Genomic DNA, 25738 nt, shown 5'->3' on the forward strand with positions numbered 1-25738 from the left:
AATAAAAAGTATGGCAGAACATCACAGGTCCTCTCCCATTTTGGTGACTGGGTCCCCGGCTAAGATGACACATTTTGTGTAAATACAGTATAGGCTACATACAGTAGGCCTATATAGGCCTACGTAAATACGTAAGTAGCCTAAGTAACTACTACGGTATTTACATTTACTTTGTTACTTGAGTAGCCTATATAGTTAAACCTTCCCTTACCTTTATAGCCTATTTTTCGTTCTGTTACTTCTGTTTAGACCAGTATTTGTTATTTTGTCTTTTGTTTATTTTGTTGAGTGAAAAAGCTCCTGAGTAGAGCCAGATTGCTGCCTTCAGCAGCGTAGTAGCATTTACCCCAACCCTGGATCCTAAGTGCCAAGCAGGGAGGCATCAGGTTCCATGTTTACAGTCTTTGGTATGACCGGGGAGTGAACCTCCACTCCCTGTCTCAGGGCGGACAAGACACTCTAACCACCCTCGCTAGCGGAGGATGCTTTCTGGAGTCATCACAATAAGCCTGTTTCCAGTTTAAATATTCATCACTCGGGGTGCGCGCGTGTTAGTGTGTGTGTGCTCACAAGCTTGAGAGCTAGAGTATCTGCTATTTTTCAGTTTTAGGCTTGCGGTTACAATTGCCAAGACATTTTAAAAATGGCATAAAATTATTGTTCTGAAATGTTGAAGTCCTTCCAAGTATAGATGTGTGTGTGTGTGTGTGTGTGTGTGTGTGTGTGTGTGTGTGTGTGTGTGTGTGTGTGTGTGTGTGTGTGTGTGTGTGTGTGTGTGTGTGTGTGTGTGTGTGTGTGTGTGTGTGTGTGTGTGTGTGTGTGTGTGTGTGTGTGTGTGTGTGTGTGTGTGTGCGGGTGTGCGTGCAGGTGTGCATGCAGGTGTGCGCGCGAGTGTGTGCATGCATGCATGCTTGTATCATTAGGCATATGACTTGTATGACTTGCCAAGTTGCCTCATGTATCTTTATGCAATCTGCTTCTCCTGTGTTACCTTGACTACCACCTCACTGTCATGTCCTGGTTTGCACCCAGAAACATCCCCCCCGGTTTGTGTGCTAAAAGCTGACTGTGCCAATATATAACATAACATTACAAAACCTGACACTGCATTTTCTTTTCTATCGTTTGTGTGCTAAAATACTTACTTGGAGAGCTGTATATCACTGTGCAATGTAACCAAAAGAGGAGTCAATTTTGGAAGATCCATTTCTAATCGCTAATATTTGGAGATGCATCATGGCTAGGCAACTACTAAAGCCTGGTGAGGCGAGGTTAGGCAACTACAGTACACAACCCAAAACCCTATACTGTGTAATTTTGCTTTGATGACACTTCCCCACTGCTCCTAATAGTTAGGATGGGTAAATGCAGAGGACAAATTCAGTGGTGGAAAAAGTACTACATTTTTTGACTTGAGTAAAAGTATGTAAAATTAGAAACAATTAGAAATATCCCCTGTGAGGAGAAAATAGCAGTTTCAATTGCTTCACCAAAACTGTTGGGTGACAGGTTTTCTTTCCTCCAAATCAGGATAGAGTGGGGCCTTCCTCCAATCATGGTCGAGCTGGGGCGGGCCTTACGCATACCAAGGCCTGCCTCCACTTGATCATGATTGGAGGAAGGCCCGCCGCCTGTCACCTACACGAAAACTGTACTTTTTTTTTTTTTTTTTTTTTTTTTTTATCACCTACCCTACCTAGTCGGGGGATATCTTCAGAAATAGTGTCATATCCTGGAATAAATCCTTACCGAAAAACTTCTTCACCAATGTGTTCGTAAAGGTGTCTAGTAACACATCTCACAAAGACTGAAATTCAGTTTCCCTAGGAAAATCCATGACAGCTGCTTAAAGTTGGGAAATTAACTATACAGGATAAAACCAAAAATAAATATGCTTTAAGTAGCATGTGAGGGGTCAAACTAGGGGTTTTTCATGATTCTGAATCCATTGAAGCATTTGTTTTGCACAAATAACATTCCTTGGGCAAAAAACATTGCCCCACAAAACTATGGTTTAGTGATGAGTCATCACTTTTCACAGTTTTGTGGGAGCCACCTTTACCCCAAGGAATGTTTTTTTCTTGCAAAACAAATGCTTGCAATGGATTCAGAATCATGAAAAACCCCTAGTTTACCCCTCACATGCTACTTAAAGCATATTTATTTTGGTGTGTTTTTTTCAAGTTAATGGGACCCCAACTTTCAGCAGCTGTCACAGATTCTCCTAGGGAAACTGAATTTCAGTCTTTGTGGGATGTGTTACTAGAGACCTTTACAAACACATTGGTGAAGACATTTTTTGGTAAGGAATTTATTCCAGGATCTTTTAAGATATCCCCCGACTATAACTTCCCACCACAGGACAAGTGATGAAAAGGTGTGTGCAGGGTAGCCTCGAATGCAGGAGGAGGCTGGTTTACAAGGCTGTGTGCAGGGTGGACGTACATTTAGGGAGATCCATGGGGTTTTGGCTGCCTAGCAGGTCCCTGACAAACAGGCCGTCTCCCTCCTCCTTGCTCAGCCAGTTGTTGCAGGAGAAGTAGAAGCGGAGGTGCGGCCGCTGCATGTCCGTCACCACCACCCGGTCCAGGAACCAGCTGGTCCCCAGCCCTGTGTTGTCATGCTCGATCCTGAGGACCCAAAGCGCTGCGGTCAGCTAGTAATGATGAACTGTTTTGATTGATTTATTGACTGACTGAATACTTTAAAGGAAAGTTTAAGCCCAAAAGGCAATCTTACCTCTAAAAGTACTTATTTGGTCCCCCAAAAGATGGTCCAAGTGTTCTTTTTTCAAAAGATGCAATAGGCTATATTCTATTTTGCATTTACCGGTCCTAAGCGACCAGGGCTTGCAGTACTTGTGCTCTGCTGGCACAAGTAAATATATTATTGCATCCTGGACCATCTTTTGGTGGACCAAATAAGTACTTTTAGAGGTAAGATTGCCTTCTGGGCCGAAACTCTCCTTTAACACTCGCATGACTGAACCTGATTTTGAGATTTTGAGGTGATTTGGGTTTGCTCGGGAAACTCTGAGAAATTTTCCCTTTCATGATTTTTCCTTATCATACAAGCAAAGTCTTGTTTTTTTTCTACCATTTGAGACGTTTTGTAAATATGAAATGAAATGTTTTGAGTGTTTCCTGAGCGATCTAATTCCATTTCTAAATCTCAAAAACAGGTCAAAATGACCTGTTAGTCATGCGAGTGTTAACAGTTACAGTTTGCAAAAATAGTATACAGTACAATGATGCTAAAAGGAACTGTGGTCGATCGTGGTCCTATATTCAATTCATCAAGACATTTAAGACATAACATGTCAAAGACAAAGACATGACATTAAAGACTAAATCATCAACAATAGTAGCAACAAAAGTGTACAGAAAACAATTTGGGGGTCGGTGGTAGGGCTATGGTTAGGGTGTGGGTGCAAATTGCATGAAGAAGGTGCTCTTTTATGGCAGTTTTGAAGGAGGCTAAGGAATCACACTTTTTGAGGTTTGTTGTTAGGGCATTCCATACTTTTGTGGCATAACAACATAACAGCAGAATGAATTTAACCCCATGTTTGTGCCGAATCTGGGTTGAACGAGATCAGTGGAGCTCCATCTGATGTTGTGCCTGTGTGTGCCTCACGTTATTTCAGTAGTTTGACAGGTAGACTACAGCCCATAGTCACTGATACCTTGAGTATCTTGAAGACCAGGCCCATTGCAAGTTGCTGTACTCCTCTACCCTGAGTCATCCCACCCTTCCTTGCATAATGAGCAGGGATGAGTTTAAGTAGTAACCTGATAAGTTTGTATTGAGAGGTCTGTTATTATAATAGGCCAGGGGCCAATTCTGATATCTGTTTTTTGTGCAAAACAAATGCTTGCAATAGATTCAGAATCATGAAAACCCCCTAGTTTGACCCCTCATATGCTACTTAAAGCAGATTAATTTTTGCTTTTTTCCCCCTGTAATGTAAAGTTAATGGGACACGACTCTAGCGGCTGATAACAACAATTAAGCTGGGTCTCAGAAGGGGTTATCATACCAAAATGTAAACTACTAGAGACATGTACAAGGTCAAAAATGTAAAAAACTTACAGTCACCTTGGGTGGTACCAATTTGTGAAGATATCAGAATTGGCCACTGGCCTATAATGGCTCTTTTTGACTACAGGAACTAAATGAACTGTGATGTGTAACGTATTTCATGGGTTCTGAGATTTTTTGAGTGATTTTGGTCATTGTATTTACTCCTACAGGTTGGGGCAGCACCTGTCAGATGGGAGTGTTGGTTGGGAGGAGTAAGACGAAGGCCCTACGTCCTCCTGGTGGGGGCTCCTCACTAGCAGGTGAGTTAGTAGGATACAACAGCAGTGACAACTAGGGATGGAGCTCGAAACACAAGCCTGTTACATACTCAATAACACATTCATTGAGTACCCGGTATCAATAAGCTTTGGGCTTATCAAGCCTGTTATCGAGCATTTAGCGTACCTTGACATCATGTTTAAACAATCAAGACAAGAGGCGATCAAGAAATTATTACAGTACTATTCCTAATATAAAGGCATTTAACACTTATTGCAGATTAATGAATGGTTGTTTTAATGATAGGCAAAATACAGTATGTTATACTTTTGTTAATTGTATTCATAGATGGTGGTCAGCCACAAACTCACAGTCACGACAACTGGCCAATAATAAAAGATAACAGTTCTGTTCAGAATTTGTCATCTCACATCTTTCCGCAAAATATTAGAAAATGCTCAATAGTGGGCTCGATAAAAGCCCAGCTCAATTAACAGGATTGATAAGTTGCTCATTATCAATAAAAATGAACAAGCTCCATCCCTAGTGACAACACAGAAATATGTGAGGAGGAATTAGTTGGCATAACGAAAAGGGGGTACATGGGCTACTGTAAATGCTTTTTTGTTTAGTTTTTTTAAGAAAGAAAAGTAGTGATTCATTCTCTACAGCAGGGTTCCCCAATAGGCGGCCCGCGGGCCATTTGCGGCCCGCGGCGGGCTACTGTCTGGCCCCCACCAACCCCAGTAATAATGGTGGTATAAGAGCAGCAACAACACTAGTATATCGTCGTTATCGGGTGGAAACCTTGTATGTCCAAAACCTTTCATTTTGTAATTATCATCTAAAAAATGTACTAAACTAGTGAAAACAGCCGATCTACAAGCACACAACGCCTCGTTGTGTGCTTGTAGATCGGCTGTTTTCACTAGTTTTGTGCGACGATCTTGTATGATGAAGCAGGGCTTTGCTTTACCAAAAAACGTACACATTTGAAAATTGGAGATACGAGGTTTCTGCCTGACAGTGACAATATCTGAACTGTCGCTGGAGTAGTGGAAACGCCACCGTCGCCCCCTGCAATGTTGTGGCCCTCGATCGGCTTGGTACCCTAGACATAATTCGGACCTTGGGGAAAACTATTTGGGGAACCCTGCTCTACAGTGTGCTGTGGAGAATATCACTGCAAACCACGAGACCATGATTATTTATGCAACATTGCTACAGCCCCTGCGTTAAAGCTTTAAAGCCCACAGTGTCACAGCAATCCATGTTTCTACCATCTCTGTTGTAATCTGGTTGCCCGCTTTCACTTTTGTCTGTGACGTACGTTAAGCTTGAGTAGCCCCAGCAGTAAGACATAAACCACCAACAACAGACGGGGCTTAACTCAATAACATCACTTAATGAAATCCCCAAAGCAGCCTTGCCGGAAAATAAAAGGGTTCTGACTCAATTTGTAAGCTGATGTTATTATTGTCCTGTATAGCTGCAACATATAGAAAATGATATGGACTTTTAAGCAGTTTTGTTTATTTCATTTAGATAGTAGACACAGGAAAAACTAGAAGCTGTGCTCTTCCGAGCACATGTCTCCACCAGGTCAGGTATGTTATTGTGGCCTCCTGGTGATGCTATAATAGTCCAATGTGAAAAGGGTACCATGTCTTCTTCGGCTTTTCACTGCTGCATTCATGATTTGAGGCATTTTGTTCCAAAAATGTGTGATGATGTTGTGTACAGTACAGTACAGTTTCGCTGCCATCATGCCAACAGTGCCAGAGATTAGCTGTCCATAGACGGAAGGACAAACAGACACGTGGACGGACGGACAAGGTGCAAAACATAGTCTCCCCATGCCTATGGTCTGCAGGGTGGTCGGGTCGGAATAATGGGAGGACAGAAAAATGGGAGGTCGGAACTATGACATGGCACCGTCGTAGCTACTATCCAGCTAAACCATAACCATAACCAGCATAACCATTCATGTGAATGTTTATTCGATGCTTATTTTGAATGTAACATTAGCCACTTGAATCCCACTATTCTGGGATGAACATCTGGGAAAATGCCTGATCTACAAGCTCAGAAAATGTTGTGGTGTGTTGTGAGCTTCTAGATCTGTTTTTACAATATCATTATTATGACATTATCATTCAAGTTTATTATAATAATTGTATATCACTATACAGTAGACCTACCTGAGCTTCTTGATTGGCCCCACGTTGTGTGTTTTGATGCGGAACACATCCGTCTTATTCTTCTCAAATGCTGTTCGACTTCTGTAATTTTGGAAAGGCACAATGTGAGACATGAAAGTGTGTGTGTGTGTGTGTGTGTGTGTGTGTGTGTGTGTGTGTGTGTGTGTGTGTGTGTGTGTGTGTGTGTGTGTGTGTGTGTGTGTGTGTGTGTGTGTGTGTGTGTGTGTGTGTGTGTGTGTGTGTGTGTGTGTGTGTGTGTGTGTGTGTGTGTGCGTGCGTGCGCGCGCGTGAATTCATATTTGAGAGGGTGGGAGGTATTAAGAATGTTGGGTAAATAGATACAGAGTAGACCATACAAAGATAAGAGAGCATGGGCTTGAAATTAACACCATATCCTTTCTGGGTTTTGTCACTTTGATATGTCAACCTACAGTAGGCTAGTCCTTCATCTCCAGCTCCTCACAGTGATGATGTCCCTCTGCTCCTAAAAATGTGATGGAACCATTTTGTAGTTTGTTTTCAAGTACAGTTTAAAAACTACAGAAGAATAAAACATATGCAGGCTGCATACTGGCCTCATAGTACACCAGGCAACACAGCTGTGGCTAATTAAATGAATGATGGGTGTAGTACAGTGGTTCTCAAAAGTGGATTTCAGGGACTCCTTTATGGAGGTCTAAACTGACCCTACAAGTTTGTAACTTTGACAGTGTACAAATGGAACCGAATTAACCCTAACAGGTCAATTTGGTTCCATTTGTAGGCTACACTGTCAAAGTTAAGCAGAGACCTTCAAATGTCAAAAGTTTGAGAACCATTGCTGTTGTTATACTTGTAGCCTAGGCAACATGAATCCTGGCACACACCCCTTGTTAATTTGAGTAGACGCAGTTGTGTTGCTTAATGCTTACTAGACTGACTCTTGGCTTGCCATGTTTTTAACCCGCTGTAGTTTTTACCCTGAACTGGAAAACGAACTTCAAAACCAGCCCTAGCTGGGGCACTGCTCCTCAAAGTCGGTGCCAGGGACCACCAAATTATTAGAGTATGTAGTAGATTGAGGTCCCAAAGATAAAAAGATCCTTGAAATGAAAAAGTGTAATCATTGGCCTAGGGTTTCATGTCCCTTTCAGCCGTCAGAGTGATGAGCTGTGTCTGCGTGTTTGACTGAGCTCCTCTGCCAACTCTGCTGAATCAGACACCCTTCCTCTCAACAATAGAGGGTACCTGCTATTGTCTGTGACCCAGATCTCCTCCTACGCTCCCCTGCCTGCGATAATGGCCAATATTGAATCTGCTGACAAGGACATGGTAGCATGCACTAATTATGGCTCAAAGAGCATGATAAACAAGAAGAATCACAGGCGGGAAGCAGTTGTAGACAGCAGCACACATGAACACAGCCTGTCCTGTAAAGGGAGGGTTTTTAAGAAGACATCGCGGAGAACAAGCAAACCCTCACACAAACTTTGGAATTCATGCAATATGAACGTGTGTCAATTACATTGGAATTCCAAATATTTTGTGTTTTTTTTGTCTCCGTCTTGATTGGTCAATCAGACAGATGTGCTGAGATCCATAGAGCATCCATCACTTACCAGTATCATGCTGAAAAGAGTTCTCATTAAACATAATACAGGTAGGACCTAATATCTATCGGAGTAAGGTGAAACTCCTCTTCATTGATGTCGTTGCTATGCAATGGAACAACTTTGAAACTGGTGGCACTATTTGGGGAAAGTCGTAATTTATAGGCAAACAAATTCCTAAAAGTTTCTAGAAAATGTATAAAGAAATCTAGACATTTCTAAGGATTTCAAAATGTTCAGAAATAGAGAAACAGATCTGCAAGCTCGCAATGCATCGTGTAACGACATGCTATGAACTTTTAGATCAGCTGTTTTCTCTATTTGCAGTATGACAGTGTGCAGTATGTAGAACTGAAAACATTCATTCTATTCCAAAAAGTGCACTGTTCATGACATAGCATTGTACATGGCATGTTGCTGTTTTATCTGTAAGTAAGCATTGCCGAGTCATGAACGACACATAGGGCAGCAGCCTATCTCTTGTTTCCTAGTGTGAGGGTGAGGCAACGTGATGACGCTAGTATGTTGCCCCCAATCCAACCCTTGATGCTGAGTGCCAAGCAGGGAGGCACTGCGGGTCCCATTATTCTGAGTCTTATAGTACAGGGTTCCCCAATAGGCGGCCCGCGGGCCATTTGCGGCCCACGGGGGGCTACTGTCAGGCCCCCACCAACCCCAGCACACAACGCCTCGCGTCACGAGGCATTGTGTGCTTGTAGATCGGCTGTTTTCACTAGTTTAAATCATTTTTAAAATGATAAATGCAAAACGAACGGTTTCGGACATAGAAGATTTTCACCCGACAACGACGATATCTGAACTGTCGCTGGAGTAGCGGGAACGCCACCGTTGTCCCCTGCAATGCTGTGGCCCTCGGCTTGGTACCCTAGACATGATTCGGCCCTTGGGGAAAACTAATTGGGGAACCCTGCTTTGGTATGACCCGGTCTCAGGGCGAGCACTCTAACCACAAGGCCACTGAGCTGGCATTGTCTATGGGGCAGAACAATGCTGGGCCACGGTGTGAATGACAGCGAGTAGGATAGGAGTACAGTAGCAGGCCTAACACCTGTGTTGGTATATCCTATCGACTGTTACATGCAACCTAATCTACCTGTCCATGTATGCAGAGATCAGATAAGAGCAGCCTTGCTATGCTGCCCCTGGTGACATCTCCTGGATCACAATGGAAATAAGCTCTCAAGATCCTTTTGATCTACTGTAGATGTTCCTTCATGTATATCGTTGTTGTCGGGTGGAAACCTTGTATGTCCGAAACTGTTTTGTTTTGTCATTTAAAAAATGATTTAAACTTGTGAAAATAGTCGATCTACAAGCACACAACGCCTCGCGATGCGAGGCATTGTGTGCTTGTAGGCTATTTGTGCTTGTGCTTGTCGGCTATTTTCACTACTTTTGTGCGACACTTTTGCATGTTGAAGTAGCCCTGAGGCGTTGTGTGCTTGTAGATCGGCTATTTTCACTATACTTTTGTGCGACACTTTTGCATTTTGAAGTAGCCCTGCAAGCCAAATGACGCTATAAGGTCCTCCGGTGACTCCGGTGACGTTCAGAACTAGGCCAGATCACAGCCCATATGGTGATGATCTTGACGTCATTACCAGGATGTCACATGGACTATAGGATTATTGTTATTGTTTGTAATGTTAGTTGAAATATGAGCATAATAAGGTTATATTCTGGGACATATCTGACTAGTTATGATATTTATCTGGCCTCGATCGGACCCTCTCTGACTAATCCAGGGCGTCCGTTTTCGTGGGCAGGATTGACTTGATCTGGCCCCAATCGAGACGTCACTGATTGGTCCAGGTCAATGACTGTGCTTGCTGGGTAGGGCTTTAATTTACCAAAAAACATACACATTTGAAACTTGGAGATGCAAAGGTTTCTGCCCGACAGAGACTATATGCATTCTTGTCTATGAATTCATCAATCAATAAACAGTGATGACATCGTGGTCTTCTTTCATTTACGTTCGAAATGGAACAGAAGACCTGCCATGTCACGTAGTTCATCCTTACTCCAGATATTCTGAGTGTCCCATACTTTAGTCTACTCACTGTATAGAGAAGAGATTCCTGCACCTCAATTGTACCTCTGTAATATTGCTGCCCCCTTGCTTCAGAGGTGTGACACATCAGGGTCAGAGTAAATTGCTTACAAGGGCAGGTACCAATCGTGATAAGTACAGCGAAGCAATAACAGTTTAGCAGTAGGGCTGGCAGTTTGTTCTCTCTTTGGTTTCATAGCCGTAAATCGGAGGTCACAGCATGTTAAACAACACTTTATAATGTTGTCCACATAACAGGAATACTCTCTTATACAGTGCCAAGTGCATAGGTGTAAAACAACATCTTTTAGTAGACTCATAAGAAAATACCTCTTTTCTGTGCTGAGGGATTAGAGGAACACAAAAGGTTAAACAGTTAAACGTTGACATGAATTGTTATTACCAACCATCTGCTATGTCCACCTCGCCACACAACACATACAAAATAATATATGATTGATTTATGCAGTACCAGTTATTAAAAGCTATCATGAAAGTGACTCATTGAATCCCAACTCCTTTCCCGACAGTATTACAGTGAGTAAAGGCCATGACTTTGTCGATTAAAGCAGTGGTTCTCAAAGTGGGGTCCAGGGACCCCCAAGGGATGTCGAGGGGGCTCCAGCTAAATGTTTGTAATGTAACCAAATGGACCCTTGTGGGTTTGTTGTAACTCCGAAAGCTTACCAGAACCAGATAGACAGGTCTGTTTGGTTCCATTCCAATCTACACCCTAACCCAGTGTAGATTGGGGTCTCAAATGGGGGTCCATCGCCTAATTAATCAAACTGGGGAACCCTGACATGAAAAAAAGGCTGAGAATCACTGGTTTAAAGAATGTGTTTATCGGAGTTGAAGTGTGGGAAGAAATAAAAAAGGCTCCCTTGAACTCACTTGCTGGCCAGGTGCGTTTTTGGAGTCACGCCATACTCTCCGAATAAACTAACAAACACATTGGCATCAGTGCCTGCTCCTTTAACATCACCAGTGACAGTTACCACCTCGTATACTGAAAGATAAAAATGGAGATATGGAGAGAGAGACAGACAGAGAGAGAGAGACAGAGAGATAGAGGGAGAGAGCGAGAGAGAGAGAGAGGAGAGTGTTATACAACATCTAAATTAAGGGTGAAGGTACCAAGCAGTGGTGGAAAGTAACTAAGTATGTTTACTTAACGACAATTTGGAGGTTGTACTTTACTTGAGTCTTTCCAATTTCCAATACTTTTACTTCTACTCTACTACATCTCGGATCCAAATGTTGTACTTTTACTCCACTACATTTATTTGAAAACTGTATAATTACTAGTTAATTTCTATATTGTTTATTACTGTATATTGATTATTATTACAAAGCATACTTTAACCACTTCAACCCATACATTTTGGCTATTTTCAAAAGATTTTCATACATTTGAAAACTTGAAATGGGACATTCCGCATAATGAGTACTTTTACTTGGTACTTTAAGTACATTGTGATGCCAACACTTTTGTACTTTTGCTCAAGTACATTTTGAATTCCAGACCTTTACTTCTAACTACTTCTACATCGCAGTACTAATACTTTTACTCAAGTAAAACTTTGTACTTTTCCCACCACTGCATGGGACCACACAATACAGTATCAGTTAACAGAAAGACATTCTCAGACATGGTACATTAAATGATGTAAATAACGACATTGTTGTCTGTTTTTGCAGCGCTGCGTTTGAGCAGAGGTGACAATTGTGTATGGCAAGGTATATCCAGCTACCACCTTGGCTACAGGAGAACAAAATAAAATGTACTTAAAATAAACTCATCGTGCCTGTTGCTAAGGTCCATATGGCAACATGACTGGTGACTTGCACACACGAAGGCGTGCTGAACTGACGCCACTGTATTTGAGCAGTGTAACACCTCCTTCCATGCAACGTGGCTACCTGTAGTGTCTGCCTCGTAGTCATGGTAACGTGGCAGCCACACCTTGCTCATGTTCCACACACGCTCATTTGACAGCTACCAGACAGACAGACGGACAGACAGACAGACAGACAGACAGACAGACAGGTAGTCTTGTAAAGTAGTACATTTATTACAAAACTTGCATTAACCACTTCAGCCCGAAATACTGTACATTCCGGCCATTTGGCAATAGCTGATCACAATTTGCCTTGTTTATCCTTAATTAGTGTCAGTGGCGTGAGTTCAGAAAAAGCTAAGGTATGGCAACATGACTGGTGTCTTGCACGCGCGCCTTCGCACACGTGCAAGACACCAGTCATGTTAGTAAATGTGCCACAATTAACAATAATGAATTGCAACTGTGCAGCTGACCTGCGGAACTTAGGAATATACCATTTTGTCAAGTTTGGGAGAATTTTGCATTTGTAGTTATTTTAATGTAATTTAACAACATAATAACCAGCACAGATAGACAAAGAGACATTCATAGATTTATATTTAAAAGGAACTTTTATTTTCCCCCTGGACCCAGCTAGCTATGGCAGCTGCATACCCCTGCCATATCCAATTGACGCCCCAGTTTAGTGTAGGTGTTCCTTGGACCGCTTAGCTGTTTGGTGATCCTATACACTATACTGAGTTGACCTTTAGGTGCAGCCATCTCCGCTTCGCTTGCCAGGTTCTCCACAAAGGCTCTCTTATCCCTTTGGGCACCCTTCTTCTTGACCTCTAAGTCTTTCACTTTGTACTCTTTCTTTGCACGTTCAGTTAGCCTGGGCGACTTTATTGCACTCATTTGTCTTTGGCTTTCATCCTCTCCTCAGTTTTTGTCCATGTCTGAGGTGTTGTCCATTGCTTGTATCCTTTCTTTCTAAAGCCTATGACACTCTCTGCTGTTTCCTTGTACATCATTTGCAATGTTCTCCCCATGTCTTCTCAACATTGCTGTCAGAACAGGTCAGCTATATCCTTCTGCTGAGCTGGGATGAGGTGTCATTGTGATGTCAGAAGAGTGACGGATGGACAGAGACAGACAGACAGACAGACAGACAGACATGAGCTGGAGGTTTTCATACTAAGAATGAACAATTAACCGCTTTCATCCTGCCATTAACCCATTATTCTTTTGGACATGCCATTATAATTGGCAAATATTTAACAAAATAGCAGATCTGCAAGCTCACGCTCACAGCTTTTTGAAAAGATTTAAGTAAGCAGTTAAGCATGACATTGCACAACTTTCCCATAACCTCAATCCCAAAATAAAAACCCTATGTCAGGATTGCTCTACTTACATAGCTTAGAGCTTTGTAATGGGTCTGCACTCTGCACTCATCTTCCAATCTTTTTCAATGTTATCCAATGTGTTGCCGCTGCACTTAGTTCAATGTATTGGAAATCAAGCACACTAGCAACTTCTTTCTATAGGAACACTCTGGCATACAGACACTTTACACACAGCCTTTTATTATGCAGTCCAACCAGTCATTGAATTTAATTTGAATTAGTTATGTCAACCTGCACCAGGTTGATGCCAATAGGCCCATCTCCGTTGTACCAAGGTAACCTCATCTAGGTGCCATGCTCCTGATGAGACGGAGCAACAGGGAGTGGTTGATGTCAGGGACCCAGCAGCAATGATACATTGCCAGTGAGACTGGGCGATAAGGCCCAGGCATGGCCAGTAATAACGGCTGAGGTTGAGGAATACTCCTTTGGCGTTCTCCCAGTGGAGAGGCTTGGACTGTGGCTACCATATAGAGCTTGGGAGTGGGCCGAATCTTTCAAGAGGCAGAGTCGCTCTTGTTCTCTCGCAGCCTCTTCCACAGGATGCTGTCCAAGAAGACACTGGAGGGAAGCAGTGATTTCTTTGACAGAAGACATATATTATACTGACAGTGACACTTCTATCAATAGGAATACACTTTTGTTTATGGCTGTCAAGCAAGCAAACACCAAAGCAACTCAAATTACGTAGATACAAGATGTGGCTAAATGGATCAAAATTACATGAACTAACAACTACATTAATTGCAGTTAAAACTAACCCATAAATTCCTCTAACCCGTTCCCCTTATCCAATAACAATACAATAACCCAATAATAGAGCAATAACAACTATAGTTGTGCCCCTAAGCATGCTGAGAAGGCTCTCCTCTGTCTGGGACGCCATACAGTATTCTGAAAAGGTGTCATTTCTGTTAACACTTTCATTGAAATTGGTGAACACTACTCCTGGGAGCAACGATTCAGTGTGTGGACTTCCTCCTCTTTCTATGAATATTAATACCCCTTTAGGGGAAACAGGGATGGATGAGGTGTCCCATAAATGTTCATAGCAAGCAAATATTACAATATTTAATTCACTCTTTTGTATCTAAACTGTATTATTATTTAAAGTAGCAGGATCGACTATACAAAAATGATAAATGGTGGATTTATATAGCGCCTTTACAGAGATCACATTCACCCATTCACACACACATGGCGAAGGAAACCATGCAAGGCACCAAACTGCTCACCGGGAGCAACTAGGGGTTCAGAGTCTTGCTCAAGGACTCTTAGAGACTAACTCTGGGGGAGCCCGGGATTGAACTGGGAACCTTTCGGGAACCCTCTGAGTTCTAAGACGGCAACTCTACCCCTGAGCCACTACCCCTGAGCCACTGCCTACAACATGAGTTGTCAGCGCTATATATCCCCGTATTGTATATCAACACTCAATAGTGCGTGCATGCGTGTAACTAGAGGTCCAGAGGTCTGATCTGCTACAGCAGACCGATCAGCAGTAGCTACCCTGCTATTATCTATTGTCTATAAGAAAGGACACATTGGTAACAGTATAGTGGGGTTGTGTTACACAGCAACAATGTAAGCTATATGTTAAATCCCTAACCTGTGGGGTTATGTCACTGAAAAGTGTTCAATATTGCATGTGCAGGAGGGGAAACAATGGTATATCTGACTCGTGTCAAGACACTATGGGCAGTCCTCGCCATCTACAACTGACTGGGGGGCAGCGGGGGGCACCCTGACTGGATGGGGTTTCCCAATTAACCCTTTTGTGGGACAGTATAAGAGCAAAATGGCCGCCATGGATGTAAATAAGGCCACCTTTCTCACTCACCAGTAAACAAACCAAGTTAAAGTGACAATTTAAGTGACAATTTAAGGTACCTCTAAAATTACGAATTGTCAAATATTAGAGGCAGAAACTGTGAAAATAGCCGATCTACACATGCTCACAACTCCTCGCAACACAATAGAACCGTGTTATACATAATGTAACTCCTCAACTCTTAGTGCTCGTCAGGGTGGGGGGTCCCCAATTCAAATATGATTATTTTGGGGGTCGTGGCCTGAAAAGGTTGAGAACCACTGGTAGACAACTTCTAATGGCTATGGTTTCATTGTTATACATGATTCAGAGGGCATTCAGATAGTAGTTAATGTATGAGCATACGTGCTGTGGCTGAACACATGGGGAAAGTTTAGTTAACAGAGTACACACGTGCATACTGTACAGCAGTGTTTCCCAACCACTGTGCCGCGGACCTTTGGTGGGCCCTTTGAGATGCTTTGGTGTGCCCTTTGAAATTTGACATTGAAGTCACAATTTAAAGGACAACTTTGTTTTTTTACAACAAGGGTTCATATTTTAGATTTGTAATTAGAGAAAAGAAAAAGTGAGTGTTAAAATGTTTTGCTTCGTTCTATTGTTTTATCGCGTTTACCGTGCTAAAATGTGGGGCATGCGTACGCATGGGGGCATGCGTACAAGTGGCTAAATATGTCTTTTTAGACACAATAAGCCAGCAGTTTCTTTATTGCTATTTATTTACAGTAACACTTCTAGCCCCCATAAGTCACATCCAACCATGAAAGGTTGCGTTGTATCTTGGGAATTGGCTTAATTCTGTGTAAAATTACATATTTAGCCACTGAAGTAAATTAAATCATTTTAACAATCATCTTTTATATTCTTTAATTACAATCTAAAATATGAACCCTTGTTGTAAAAAACTTAAGTTGAACTTTTAAAACCTTTTTAATATCTATATATATATATATATATATATATATAGAAAAGAAGAAGAAAAGAACGACATCAAAAGTAATCAACAAACTATATAAAAACTTGTAAAACATTGGCCAAATTGTCAAATAATTGAAAATGGCCACATACATCGTATATCTAGATGTTCCCTGGGATCTTTTGGCTATGAAAAGTGTGCCCTGGGCTGCCAAAAGAAAGGTCAGTAGCGTAAGACATGGCAGACCACAGTCCAGCTAATTACTGAGGTGTAGGAAAGCACATACTGACACCTGATATCTAGCAATTTGAGAATACTTGATCAGACACGGCATAGAGATCCAATTAAATGGGGAGAGACCTAAAGCTGATTAAGAGAAAAAAGACACCCGATGAAATCAGGTGGACGGTGGCCTAGGAAAAGTGACCAGAGACATCTATCCTCTCCCTCTAAATGTTGTTTAACCACAATCACTTAACCGATCTGTACGGCCATTACTGGCTGGAGTACTGTACTCTGAACTCAATGAACTCATTAAGTTGAATGAACAAATGGCAAAAAGGAAGGCTGAAATACAGGCAGGACATGCCAACACGTCATGATACAGTAGGCTTATAAATAGAATAACATTTTCTACCGTAATACATACATTATAAATGATTTTTGTTTGTTTGTTTGTTTTCAAGTAACTTGTCAATTCACTTCACCTCTGTAAATACAGATTTTGGGCAATGGTAGAAGGTCGAATTCAGTAATTCGAGGAGAAATAATTACTTTAACCGCCCTGAAGGACTTGAGCCCTGCCTATTTTATACTTTGAATATTAGAGGTGGGACGTTAGGGAACGAATAGAGTCTTTTGAACGGCTCTTTGAAATAAACGATGGGATCTGGTTCGCAGTAGGGAGCCGTTCCTTTTTTTGACGAGGGAGAGTCAATTCTTTACTTAAGTAAAAATATCAATACTGCAATGTAGAATACTCTTCCACAAGTCGAAGTTCAGAAATTAAAATGTACTTGAGTAAAAGTACAAAAGTATTGGTATCAAAATGTACCAATCGTAGAAATTGCTTATTAAGCAGAATGTCCCATTTCCCAAGTTTTCCAATGAATAAAATGTAGAAAAATCATTTGAAAATAGCAGATCTACAAGCTCAAACGCGACGCATTGTGAGCTTGTAGATCGGCTATTTTTCAAATGGTGGAAAAGTATGTAGGTTTGAACGGCTCTTTGAAAGGAACGGATCACAGCGATCCAGCTCACTTCAATGAGCTGTATACACATTTCGAAGGTTTCCCTCCCATAATTGCATGGCCGGACTATAGGGATGTGCAGGGTTCTGTTACTATTACTTAAAGTTTAAAGGGATGTGTTTCTGGCTCTCAGCCATATGTCTCTGGCCTCGGCCTTGTTCCCAGCCCATGGGCCCTGCACCCAGCACCTGTCTGTGCTCCCAGTCTCTGTTGAGCTTCATTCATGTGGAACATACCTGAGCTTTCACCCAAGAACAATCACAGAGGATCCCCCAGCATTGGCAGGGTGTCCCCATCATGCCATGCTCACGGATGACAATTTGAACATTTTTGCGACCGAAGGTCACAGTTTAGTATGAGAAACAGCACATCATGTGTCCGTGTCTGTCACATCATGTGTCCGTGTACGCTTTTTACGGTCTATATGGGTTTGCCGCTCTGACATCACGCTCTGACATCGCTGTGATGTCACGCTCTGACATCACAGTGATCCCCTTTATGCCCATAATGGAGATCCCTGATGTCATCAATATTAAGCCCATTTGTATGCCCATATATGGAGATCCATGATGTCATCCATATTAAGCCCATATCTAACCACCCTGTGGACAATATGCCTTCCGGTTGGTTCCAAGATTTCTAGCGGAAGTGTTGCGTTTAACAGAAGTTACATTAGGGGAAAACCTGGGAAGCTCACTTCCGGGGAAGCTTACAAGGCGGAAGTTGAATGCTTTCTGCCTCATATTGTCACCAGGCTTTTCTCTTCGCAGATGAGTAAAGCCTGGCTACGCGAGGCTAATATCTAACAGGACTTCATATGGGAATGCCCATATATGGAGACCATAATGGCCACATACCACACTAACAAAATCCATATATGGCCAAGACAGATGGCCAAGACAGCCCCTATCCGAGGGGCTGGTTCTACAGACAAGGATCTCCATATACGGGCATAAAAGGGATTGTATGCATGATGTCAGATGTCATAGAGGTCATAGTACTTCCACATAACGAATTACTGAGTAAGCATGTTTGGGGTCTCACAGCATATCTCCTTATTCGGTACATGGATCTCCATATATGGTTACCAGGGGTCTCCATATATGGATAACTGTTCCGATATACATCACTGGCCAGATGGCCAAGACAGATGGCACGACCTTGCCTGCTTGTCGCTTAGGCGTCTTACTGGTAGGTTTGACTCTGGTGTTGTTGTGTGTGACACACGTTCCTACCTTTCTTCTTGTGGTACTCGTCGTCGTAATCGTCATCGGAGTCAGACGCGTAGTTCAGAAGCTGGTTCTGGTAGATCTCAGCATAGTCCACCTGCTTGCTCTTGGATTTTTTACCCTTTTTCTTCTTGTCGTCGTCACTGTCTCCTGATCCCTTCTTCTTCTTCTTTTTCTTCTTGGAATCCTCTTCGTTGTCGTCTTCGTCACTGTCTCCTGATCCCTTTTTTGGCTTTTTCTTCTTCTTCTTCTTCTTGGAATCCTCCTCTTCGTCCTCGTCTTCGTCGCTGTCTCCTTTTGGCTTTTTCTTTTTCTTCTTCTTCTTCTTGGAATCCTCCTCTTCGTCCTCATCTTCCTCCTCCTCATCCATTATGGGTTCCTCGTCGTCGTGAGACTTCTTCTTCTTCTTCTTCTTCTTCTCGCCCATCTCTGCCTCCGCCTTTGGTTCCTCAGAAGGCGATTTCTTCTTGTTTTTCTGCTTTTTGTCCTCCTGACCTCCGTCGGTCACTTTCTCTGTGAGCTTCTCTGAGGTCTTCCTCTTGGACTTGATGTCATTGTTGTTCTGCTCATTCCCTTCCTTGTCATCGTCAATCAAACCATCTCCTCTGGTGTCATCATCAGATTTGTTTTTCTTTTTTTTCTCTTTGGTTTTGTCGCCGCTTTTCCCCTTCTTCTCCTTCCCTGGGGACTCCTGGCCCCCGGAGCCCTCTGCGGTCTTGTGTTTCCTCCCGCTCTTCTCCGGCTCTGCGGTCTTGCTCCCCTCTTTCGCTTTTGGCTTCGCTTCCCCCGCTCCGTCATCCAACGCTTGGGTTTCTTCTGAACGCGTGGATTTGTTCTTCTTCGAGGACATCTTTTATTCATCCACTTCCCTGACCTTTCGTTTCGTAAGAGCTGCCTTGAGTTTCTAACGCTGTAAGACAATTCATTTGACCTGTGGCTGCTGGGTGGCACAGCGGGGCCCTGCCCCGGGGTTCAGAGACGGCCGTGTGTGGGTGGAGGTGGTGTGTGGTGGGGTGGAGGAGTCTGGGCCCCAGCCTGAGCAGTGCGGCCCATGCACACGGCCGCACGCGCTCACTCACGCTCATGAAAAATTACTGCCACCTCAGCACTCACGTGACCCAGGGGAGAAAGCCCTGTGAAAAAGGAGCCTTGCAGAGAGAACTTATCCTCTCTGCTACGGCACTCTCCATTATTCATGGTGTCAGGATCGCTTTACGGGCCGGGGGCCGCGGCTCGCTTTTACTCGCACGCACGCACGCACGCACATGCATGCATGCATGCACGCTGGTATGCACACGCACGTCGCTGGTATGCACGTGTATGTGTTTTAGGTGCGTGCATGTGAGGGTTCAGGTGCATACAGGTTCATACATACACTGAGCTGAACTCCACCTCCAGAGTGTTGTCCTTAAGTGTAAAACGATTTAACTTTACTAGACCACAGAATAGGCCTCGTGAACCCGAGATGAGTGGCAACAATCAGCTGTCCAATCCATAAAGTTTAAATATTCTCTGTCACTGCTCCTGTAAAGCATGAAGTGGTCTGTTGGCTGATGAAGTTCTCTTTCAAAGTGTACTTTTTCCTGCACAATGACACTTTTTGATGGAACAAAATGAAATGTATTGTTTTTTGATGGAACAAAATTAAACGTGTTGAGTGTTCAATTGACTGGGCTGACATCTTTTTTGACAATTGTACACGAGAATAAAAAAAAAAACACTCACATACTGCATTGCTCAATGAAGAAATTATGTTTAATGAAATCACAATGTTTCGGTCAAAGACGCAATTATTTGTATTTCTTTATTGAGCAAGTGAAGTGTGTGGCAGTGGCAGTTTTGTATTCTTTCATCTGTACATGTATGATCCAACACACCTGTCAAAAAGATTTTATTCAGGTGTGTAGGAGACATTTCATTGCTAATTTTATCAAATTAAACTGAAACACTGGAAAATAAAAGCTATGCGTGACATTTACGTGAAATATTTGAAAACGGGTCCAGATGTTGATATGGGAAGATCTGCTGCAGTCCCATAATAACCTTGAAATACAAATCTGCACCTGTGTATGAGCCAAATCATTCCATTAGCTTTATTGCTGTCACCTGATACCTATGGCTTCTAAAGCTGTCTAGGGGAAGGGGTGCAGGAGAAGGGCATATTAATGGTAACATATCTATCTGCATTTGATAGCACAGTCCATGAATGACAGCCCACTTAGACAAACCTCATTTGACCTGAAAGGACATGACTGTAGTATGTGTCATGCTGTGGTCATAAGCCACCATGATCAAGAAAAATAAAACATGTTTTAACTACCACAAAAAAGTAGACCACCCTTTCTTTTTATGCTTGAGAATTGGGACATTATTTACAATTCTTTATGATAATAACATGCCCAAAATAGGGCCATCAAGCTTTGAAGTTGTTGTGACCGCAGGGAGCAGTTATTGTGAAAACATGCAGAAATTGTGTCCCGCTGTCACACTGTCTGTTACTCTTGCATGTCACACTGCCTGTAATGCTTGCCTGTAACGCCACGCACGCGCACACCCATATGCAGACACACACACACACACACACACACACACACACACACACACACACACACACACACACACACACACACACACACACACACACACACACACACACACACAATCTGTCTTGTTTGCCCTGCTCTACACTGATTGCACTTAGCTACGACCCCTGCCTGGGTCCTGTGTACATTGCCAGATTTAAACTGACGATTTATTTTTATTCTGCTGACCAAGCTCGTCACCCCCACGCACGCACACATGTACGCACCCACACACACACACACACACACACACACATGCACACACATGCACACACATGCACGCACACACAAACATAAGATCTATGAATATGTCTTAAAATCCAAACAGGTTTTATTTACAAACACAATACTGGTATAAAGAATGACACAGAATCCAATCAAGAAGCACTGTTGAAGTTGTTCCATGCTTCCGCCCATTCCACATACAGACATTCCATTCCGTATACATACAAAGTCCCTTTCCTATTCTATTGATACAGGTGGGCAGTCTATATAAAATGATTCTAAAAGACAAGAATAAAAATACAGTAGAGAGGCCTACACTCAGGAAACATAAGAGGAGTGAATATAGGATGCATATCATCACTGTCGGGCAGAAACCTTGTATCTCCAGGTTTCAAACGTGTACGTTTTTCTTTTCGTAAAGTAAAGCCCTGCTTCGTCGTACAAGGCTGTTGTCGCACAAAACTAGTGAAAATAGCAGGTCTACAAGCACACAACACAGCTGTAGATCGGATATTTTCACTAGATTAAATCATTTTTAAAATGATAAATACAAAACGAACGACGATATTCAGGTTGAGGGCCTCTGCTGTATATTTATTGAGAGAGTGTGAGCCGAGTCAGCACGTCGCTTATGAGATCAAGTAGAGAGGACAATATTGTATAGATGTTATCTCCATTCCAAAATTCAGACCAATAAATATTGTATTTTTGGTGTGCTCGTGCATATGAAAGTCACATCTTCCATGCACACACACTGTAGATTATTTATTCGAGTGGAAAGGGCAAATGCATCGCAGATGTGATGACTGTTCGGTGTCACTCATGACAGAGATTATTTTTTAAACAAGCTAAATAATATAGGTTTTGTAGGTCTTGGCTTTTCTACGGACCTACAAATTCATATTTAAAAGAAGGAATATGACAATGCAGCAGCGGTAAAGCAAATCACTTCACAAAGGCATAACAACCATTTTCAGTCTTTCGTTTAACATCAATAAAAAAATGCATCCAATATTACATCTTCATAAATCCATAGATTTTTTTTTTGTGTGTATATCTCCAAATGGACGGTGAGTTTTAGCAGAGGTTTAAAGTGTAAACATATTTCAGTGATCATCGAAGCAGGCACACACAAAGCCAAGTATAGAAAGTCATGCACGGGTCGGCATTACATGATCATGAAAGGAGTTCTATCTTACAAGGGGGGAGGACATTTTCAGTTTCAAATGGAATTGAAGAAGAGAACTGCACGGTTCCTTTATCTGAGAGTTTGTTTGAAGTCTGTTGATTAAAAACAATATAAGAATGAGAGAGTTTGACATTTACATACTCAAGATAAGCAGTCCATATGTGGGTGAAGTGCATATCAGTGAGGTGTTTGATATCATAAGGCAGCATGGTTTAAGACAACAATGACAAGAGGCTGGGTTGCTCAACAGTGCTCTGAGCCTGATTTATCCTTTGTCGCGCATCGTTTTCTCACAGCCAAAATAGCCACTGTCTGTGTGAGACGCCGCAGCGCAACTAAGTATAAATTAGGGGTGATATAAGATGACCTATTAAGTGGTTGTAAAGTTGCTATGGTGGTGTCATTATAAAATATCTCTGGTCTTTAACCACTATGACAAGCCTTAAAAACACACAGTTTTCCAAAAGAAATCTTTACAGAGTTTTAATTTAATGGAATAAAATAGACCACTGAGAAAAAAGGCCAGTGTTTTAAAATTTTCATCTAGTGTTCATCTAGAGTTCATTTGGTGAATAGGAAATATATTAACAATGCTAGACAACTTAAAAGTTACAGATTTGATGTCTGAAATCTTTTTTTCTCTCCTTTTTTTTCCTTTTTTAATTCAATATCCATGTTTATGTATTTTTTTATTGTGTTTTTCCTTTCTTTTTTTTTTACACAAACAATAAAAGCTGCCACATCCACAGAGTGTCTGAGTGAAAGAGAGAACTGTTTGGGAAAGGGAGGTGAGGGGCACGGCGAAATCCTCAGCATTAATTTAAATTTGACACTCAAAAGGAGACCCTAAGAACTTACCCTTAACAGATCCATTTTTACACAAGTCCTAATGGCAGGGTTGTCAACATTGGACGGTCAGAATCCAGGAGATATATTTTTTGGGGGGTGCGCGGAACTCTCCTACCGGGGTCTGGGGGTCCTCTCCCCAAAACCTCTTAACAGATATATACTTTCCTGTGTTCTGTTGAATTTTGTGCATGTTTGATACTTTTATCAGGCTTGCTTTACTAGCACTGGTACAATTTCAGCCTTAAATGCCAAATGTAGGTGAATAATAATGACTTCTCCTCTTTAAGTCATTACATTTATATGATCTTTCTTGCATGCATTGCCCCAAGCCTAAAGCGGGGGGTCTGGGGGTCCACCCCCAGAAAGAATATAACATAGTAGAAGTAATTTCCTGTGTTCTGGTGAATTTTGTGCATGTTTTATACGTTTATCAGGCTTGCTTTACTAGCATGGGTACAATTTCAGCCTTAAAATGCCAAATGTAGGTGTACAGATTTGATGACTGAACCAAAGGATTTAATGTTGACTTCAAATTTTTAAGTCATTACTTAAGTGAATATGTGTCTGATCTTTCTTGCATTCATTGCCCCACCTCTAAAGCGGGGGGTCTGGGGGTCCTCCCCCAGAAAAAAAATAACATAGTAGATGTAATTTCCTGTGTTCTGGTGAATTTTGGGAGTTTGATACCAAATCCAGGAGAAATCCAGGAGATTTGCCAATCCAGGAGCATGCCAGGAGATGGGGTCAAAATCCAGGAGACTCCTGGGAGATCCAGGAGAGTTGACAAGCCTGCCTAATGGACGTGTGCACATATAACAACTGGACCGGAAGGACAACAGTGAGTCTGTCTATGCCCGGGATAGGATAGTCTTGCGTTGCCAGACAACTATTCCACAATCTCCGAATGCTATATAGAGTCTGGAATGACAGCTCCCGAATGGCGAGTAACGGAAGTCACTGCTGCACGGAACTGTAGTCCCATTGGAAACACAACAGAAGCACACTAGCACAGACAGAGTCATTTGAGCGGAATATTCTTGTGTGTATTTGAAAACATCATGGAAGTAACTCCAACAACCCCAGAGAAATAATGGCCCCAAATTTTTTTGAAAGAAGACATAACGCTTCCAGTAGGACTTGTTATCGCTACTGCACCAAGGGAGCGGGTGCCTGCGTCACATCCACTTTATCTCGCACTCATGACAAGACTTCCGTTGCTCCAGACTGTATGACGGGAGCATTTGCAAATTGTCGTCACTGTCGGGCAGAAACCTTGTATCTCCAAGTTTCAAATTTGTACTTTTTTCACCAAGCAAAGCCCTGCTTCATCATACAAGGCTGTTGCACAAATGTAGTGAAAACAGCCGATCCACAAGCATTGTGTGCTAGTAGATCTGCTATTTTCACTAGTTTAGTTCATTTTTTTAAATGATAAATACAAAACGAACGGTCTTGGACATACAAGGTTTCCACACGACAACCACGATATTCTACTCGACTCTGCTCTGCACTGTTGGTATTATTGGATAGTTTCCACCCGACAACGACCTTATGGTAGTCAACAGTCTGGCCACGCGAGACTAGTCTATGCCCAGGAAAGGACGGAGCAGGCTGTGAGGTCCCTATGGGTGTGTGTGTGTGTGTGTGTGTGTGTGTGTGTGTGTGTGTGTGTGTGTGTGTGTGTGTGTGTGTGTGTGTGGAGCACTGAAGATGTTCTACCAGGCTGTGGTGGTACATATATAGCCAGCACTTTGTTCTTTGCTGTGGCGTTGCTGGCGAACATCAACGCTGCGGCGGAGCATCACACGTGAGCTCCAACACGCTGGTGAGGAAGGGGGCCAGTGCTGTCCTTGGCCCTACAGCAGCTGGTTCAGTCTCTTCAGGCAGTGGCAGAGAAGAGGAGCAAACGAGGGACAACACCGACCGAGAAGAACCATCCTGGACAGCCCTTCCTGTCCTCTCCATGAGCTGTGGTGGAGGGACAACCCCTCCCATAGAGCCCGTGTGTGTGTGTGTGTGTGTGTGTGTGTGTGTGTGTGTGTGTGTGTGTGTGTGTGTGTGTGTGTGTGTGTGTGTGTGTGTGCGTGTGCGTGTGCGTGTGCGTGTGCGTGTGCGTGTGCGTGTGTGTGTGTGTGTGTGTGTGTGTGTACACACATGGTTATTCTTGGTGTGCTTGTGAGTGAGTATAGTCTATTAAAGGAGTAGTTCACCCCCAAAAGGATTTTTTTTCTATTGATTACTCAATCGTTTTTTGTCGCATTCCTAA

General features: G+C 42.5%; 1 protein-coding gene across 1 annotated transcript in view; it reads right to left on the reverse strand.

The window, feature by feature from the left end:
* Window positions 1-19477, reverse strand: part of loxhd1a (lipoxygenase homology PLAT domains 1a) — a gene marked incomplete at both ends in the record, with an annotated part of 86418 nt that extends 66941 nt beyond the window's left edge. Inside the window, 5 exons of the mRNA XM_080743585.1 lie at window positions 2446-2630; window positions 6504-6584; window positions 10497-10508; window positions 11061-11175; window positions 18634-19477. Coding sequence (XP_080599711.1) covers window positions 2446-2630; window positions 6504-6584; window positions 10497-10508; window positions 11061-11175; window positions 18634-19477 — 1237 coding nt within the window. The remainder of the gene's footprint in view (window positions 1-2445; window positions 2631-6503; window positions 6585-10496; window positions 10509-11060; window positions 11176-18633) is intronic.
* Between the last annotated feature and the right edge of the window lie 6261 nt (window positions 19478-25738).

The sequence above is a fragment of the Nannobrachium achirus genome, assembly GCF_963921795.1.
Source record: "Nannobrachium achirus genome assembly, chromosome: 15".
Taxonomy (NCBI): Eukaryota; Metazoa; Chordata; class Actinopteri; order Myctophiformes; family Myctophidae; genus Nannobrachium; species Nannobrachium achirus.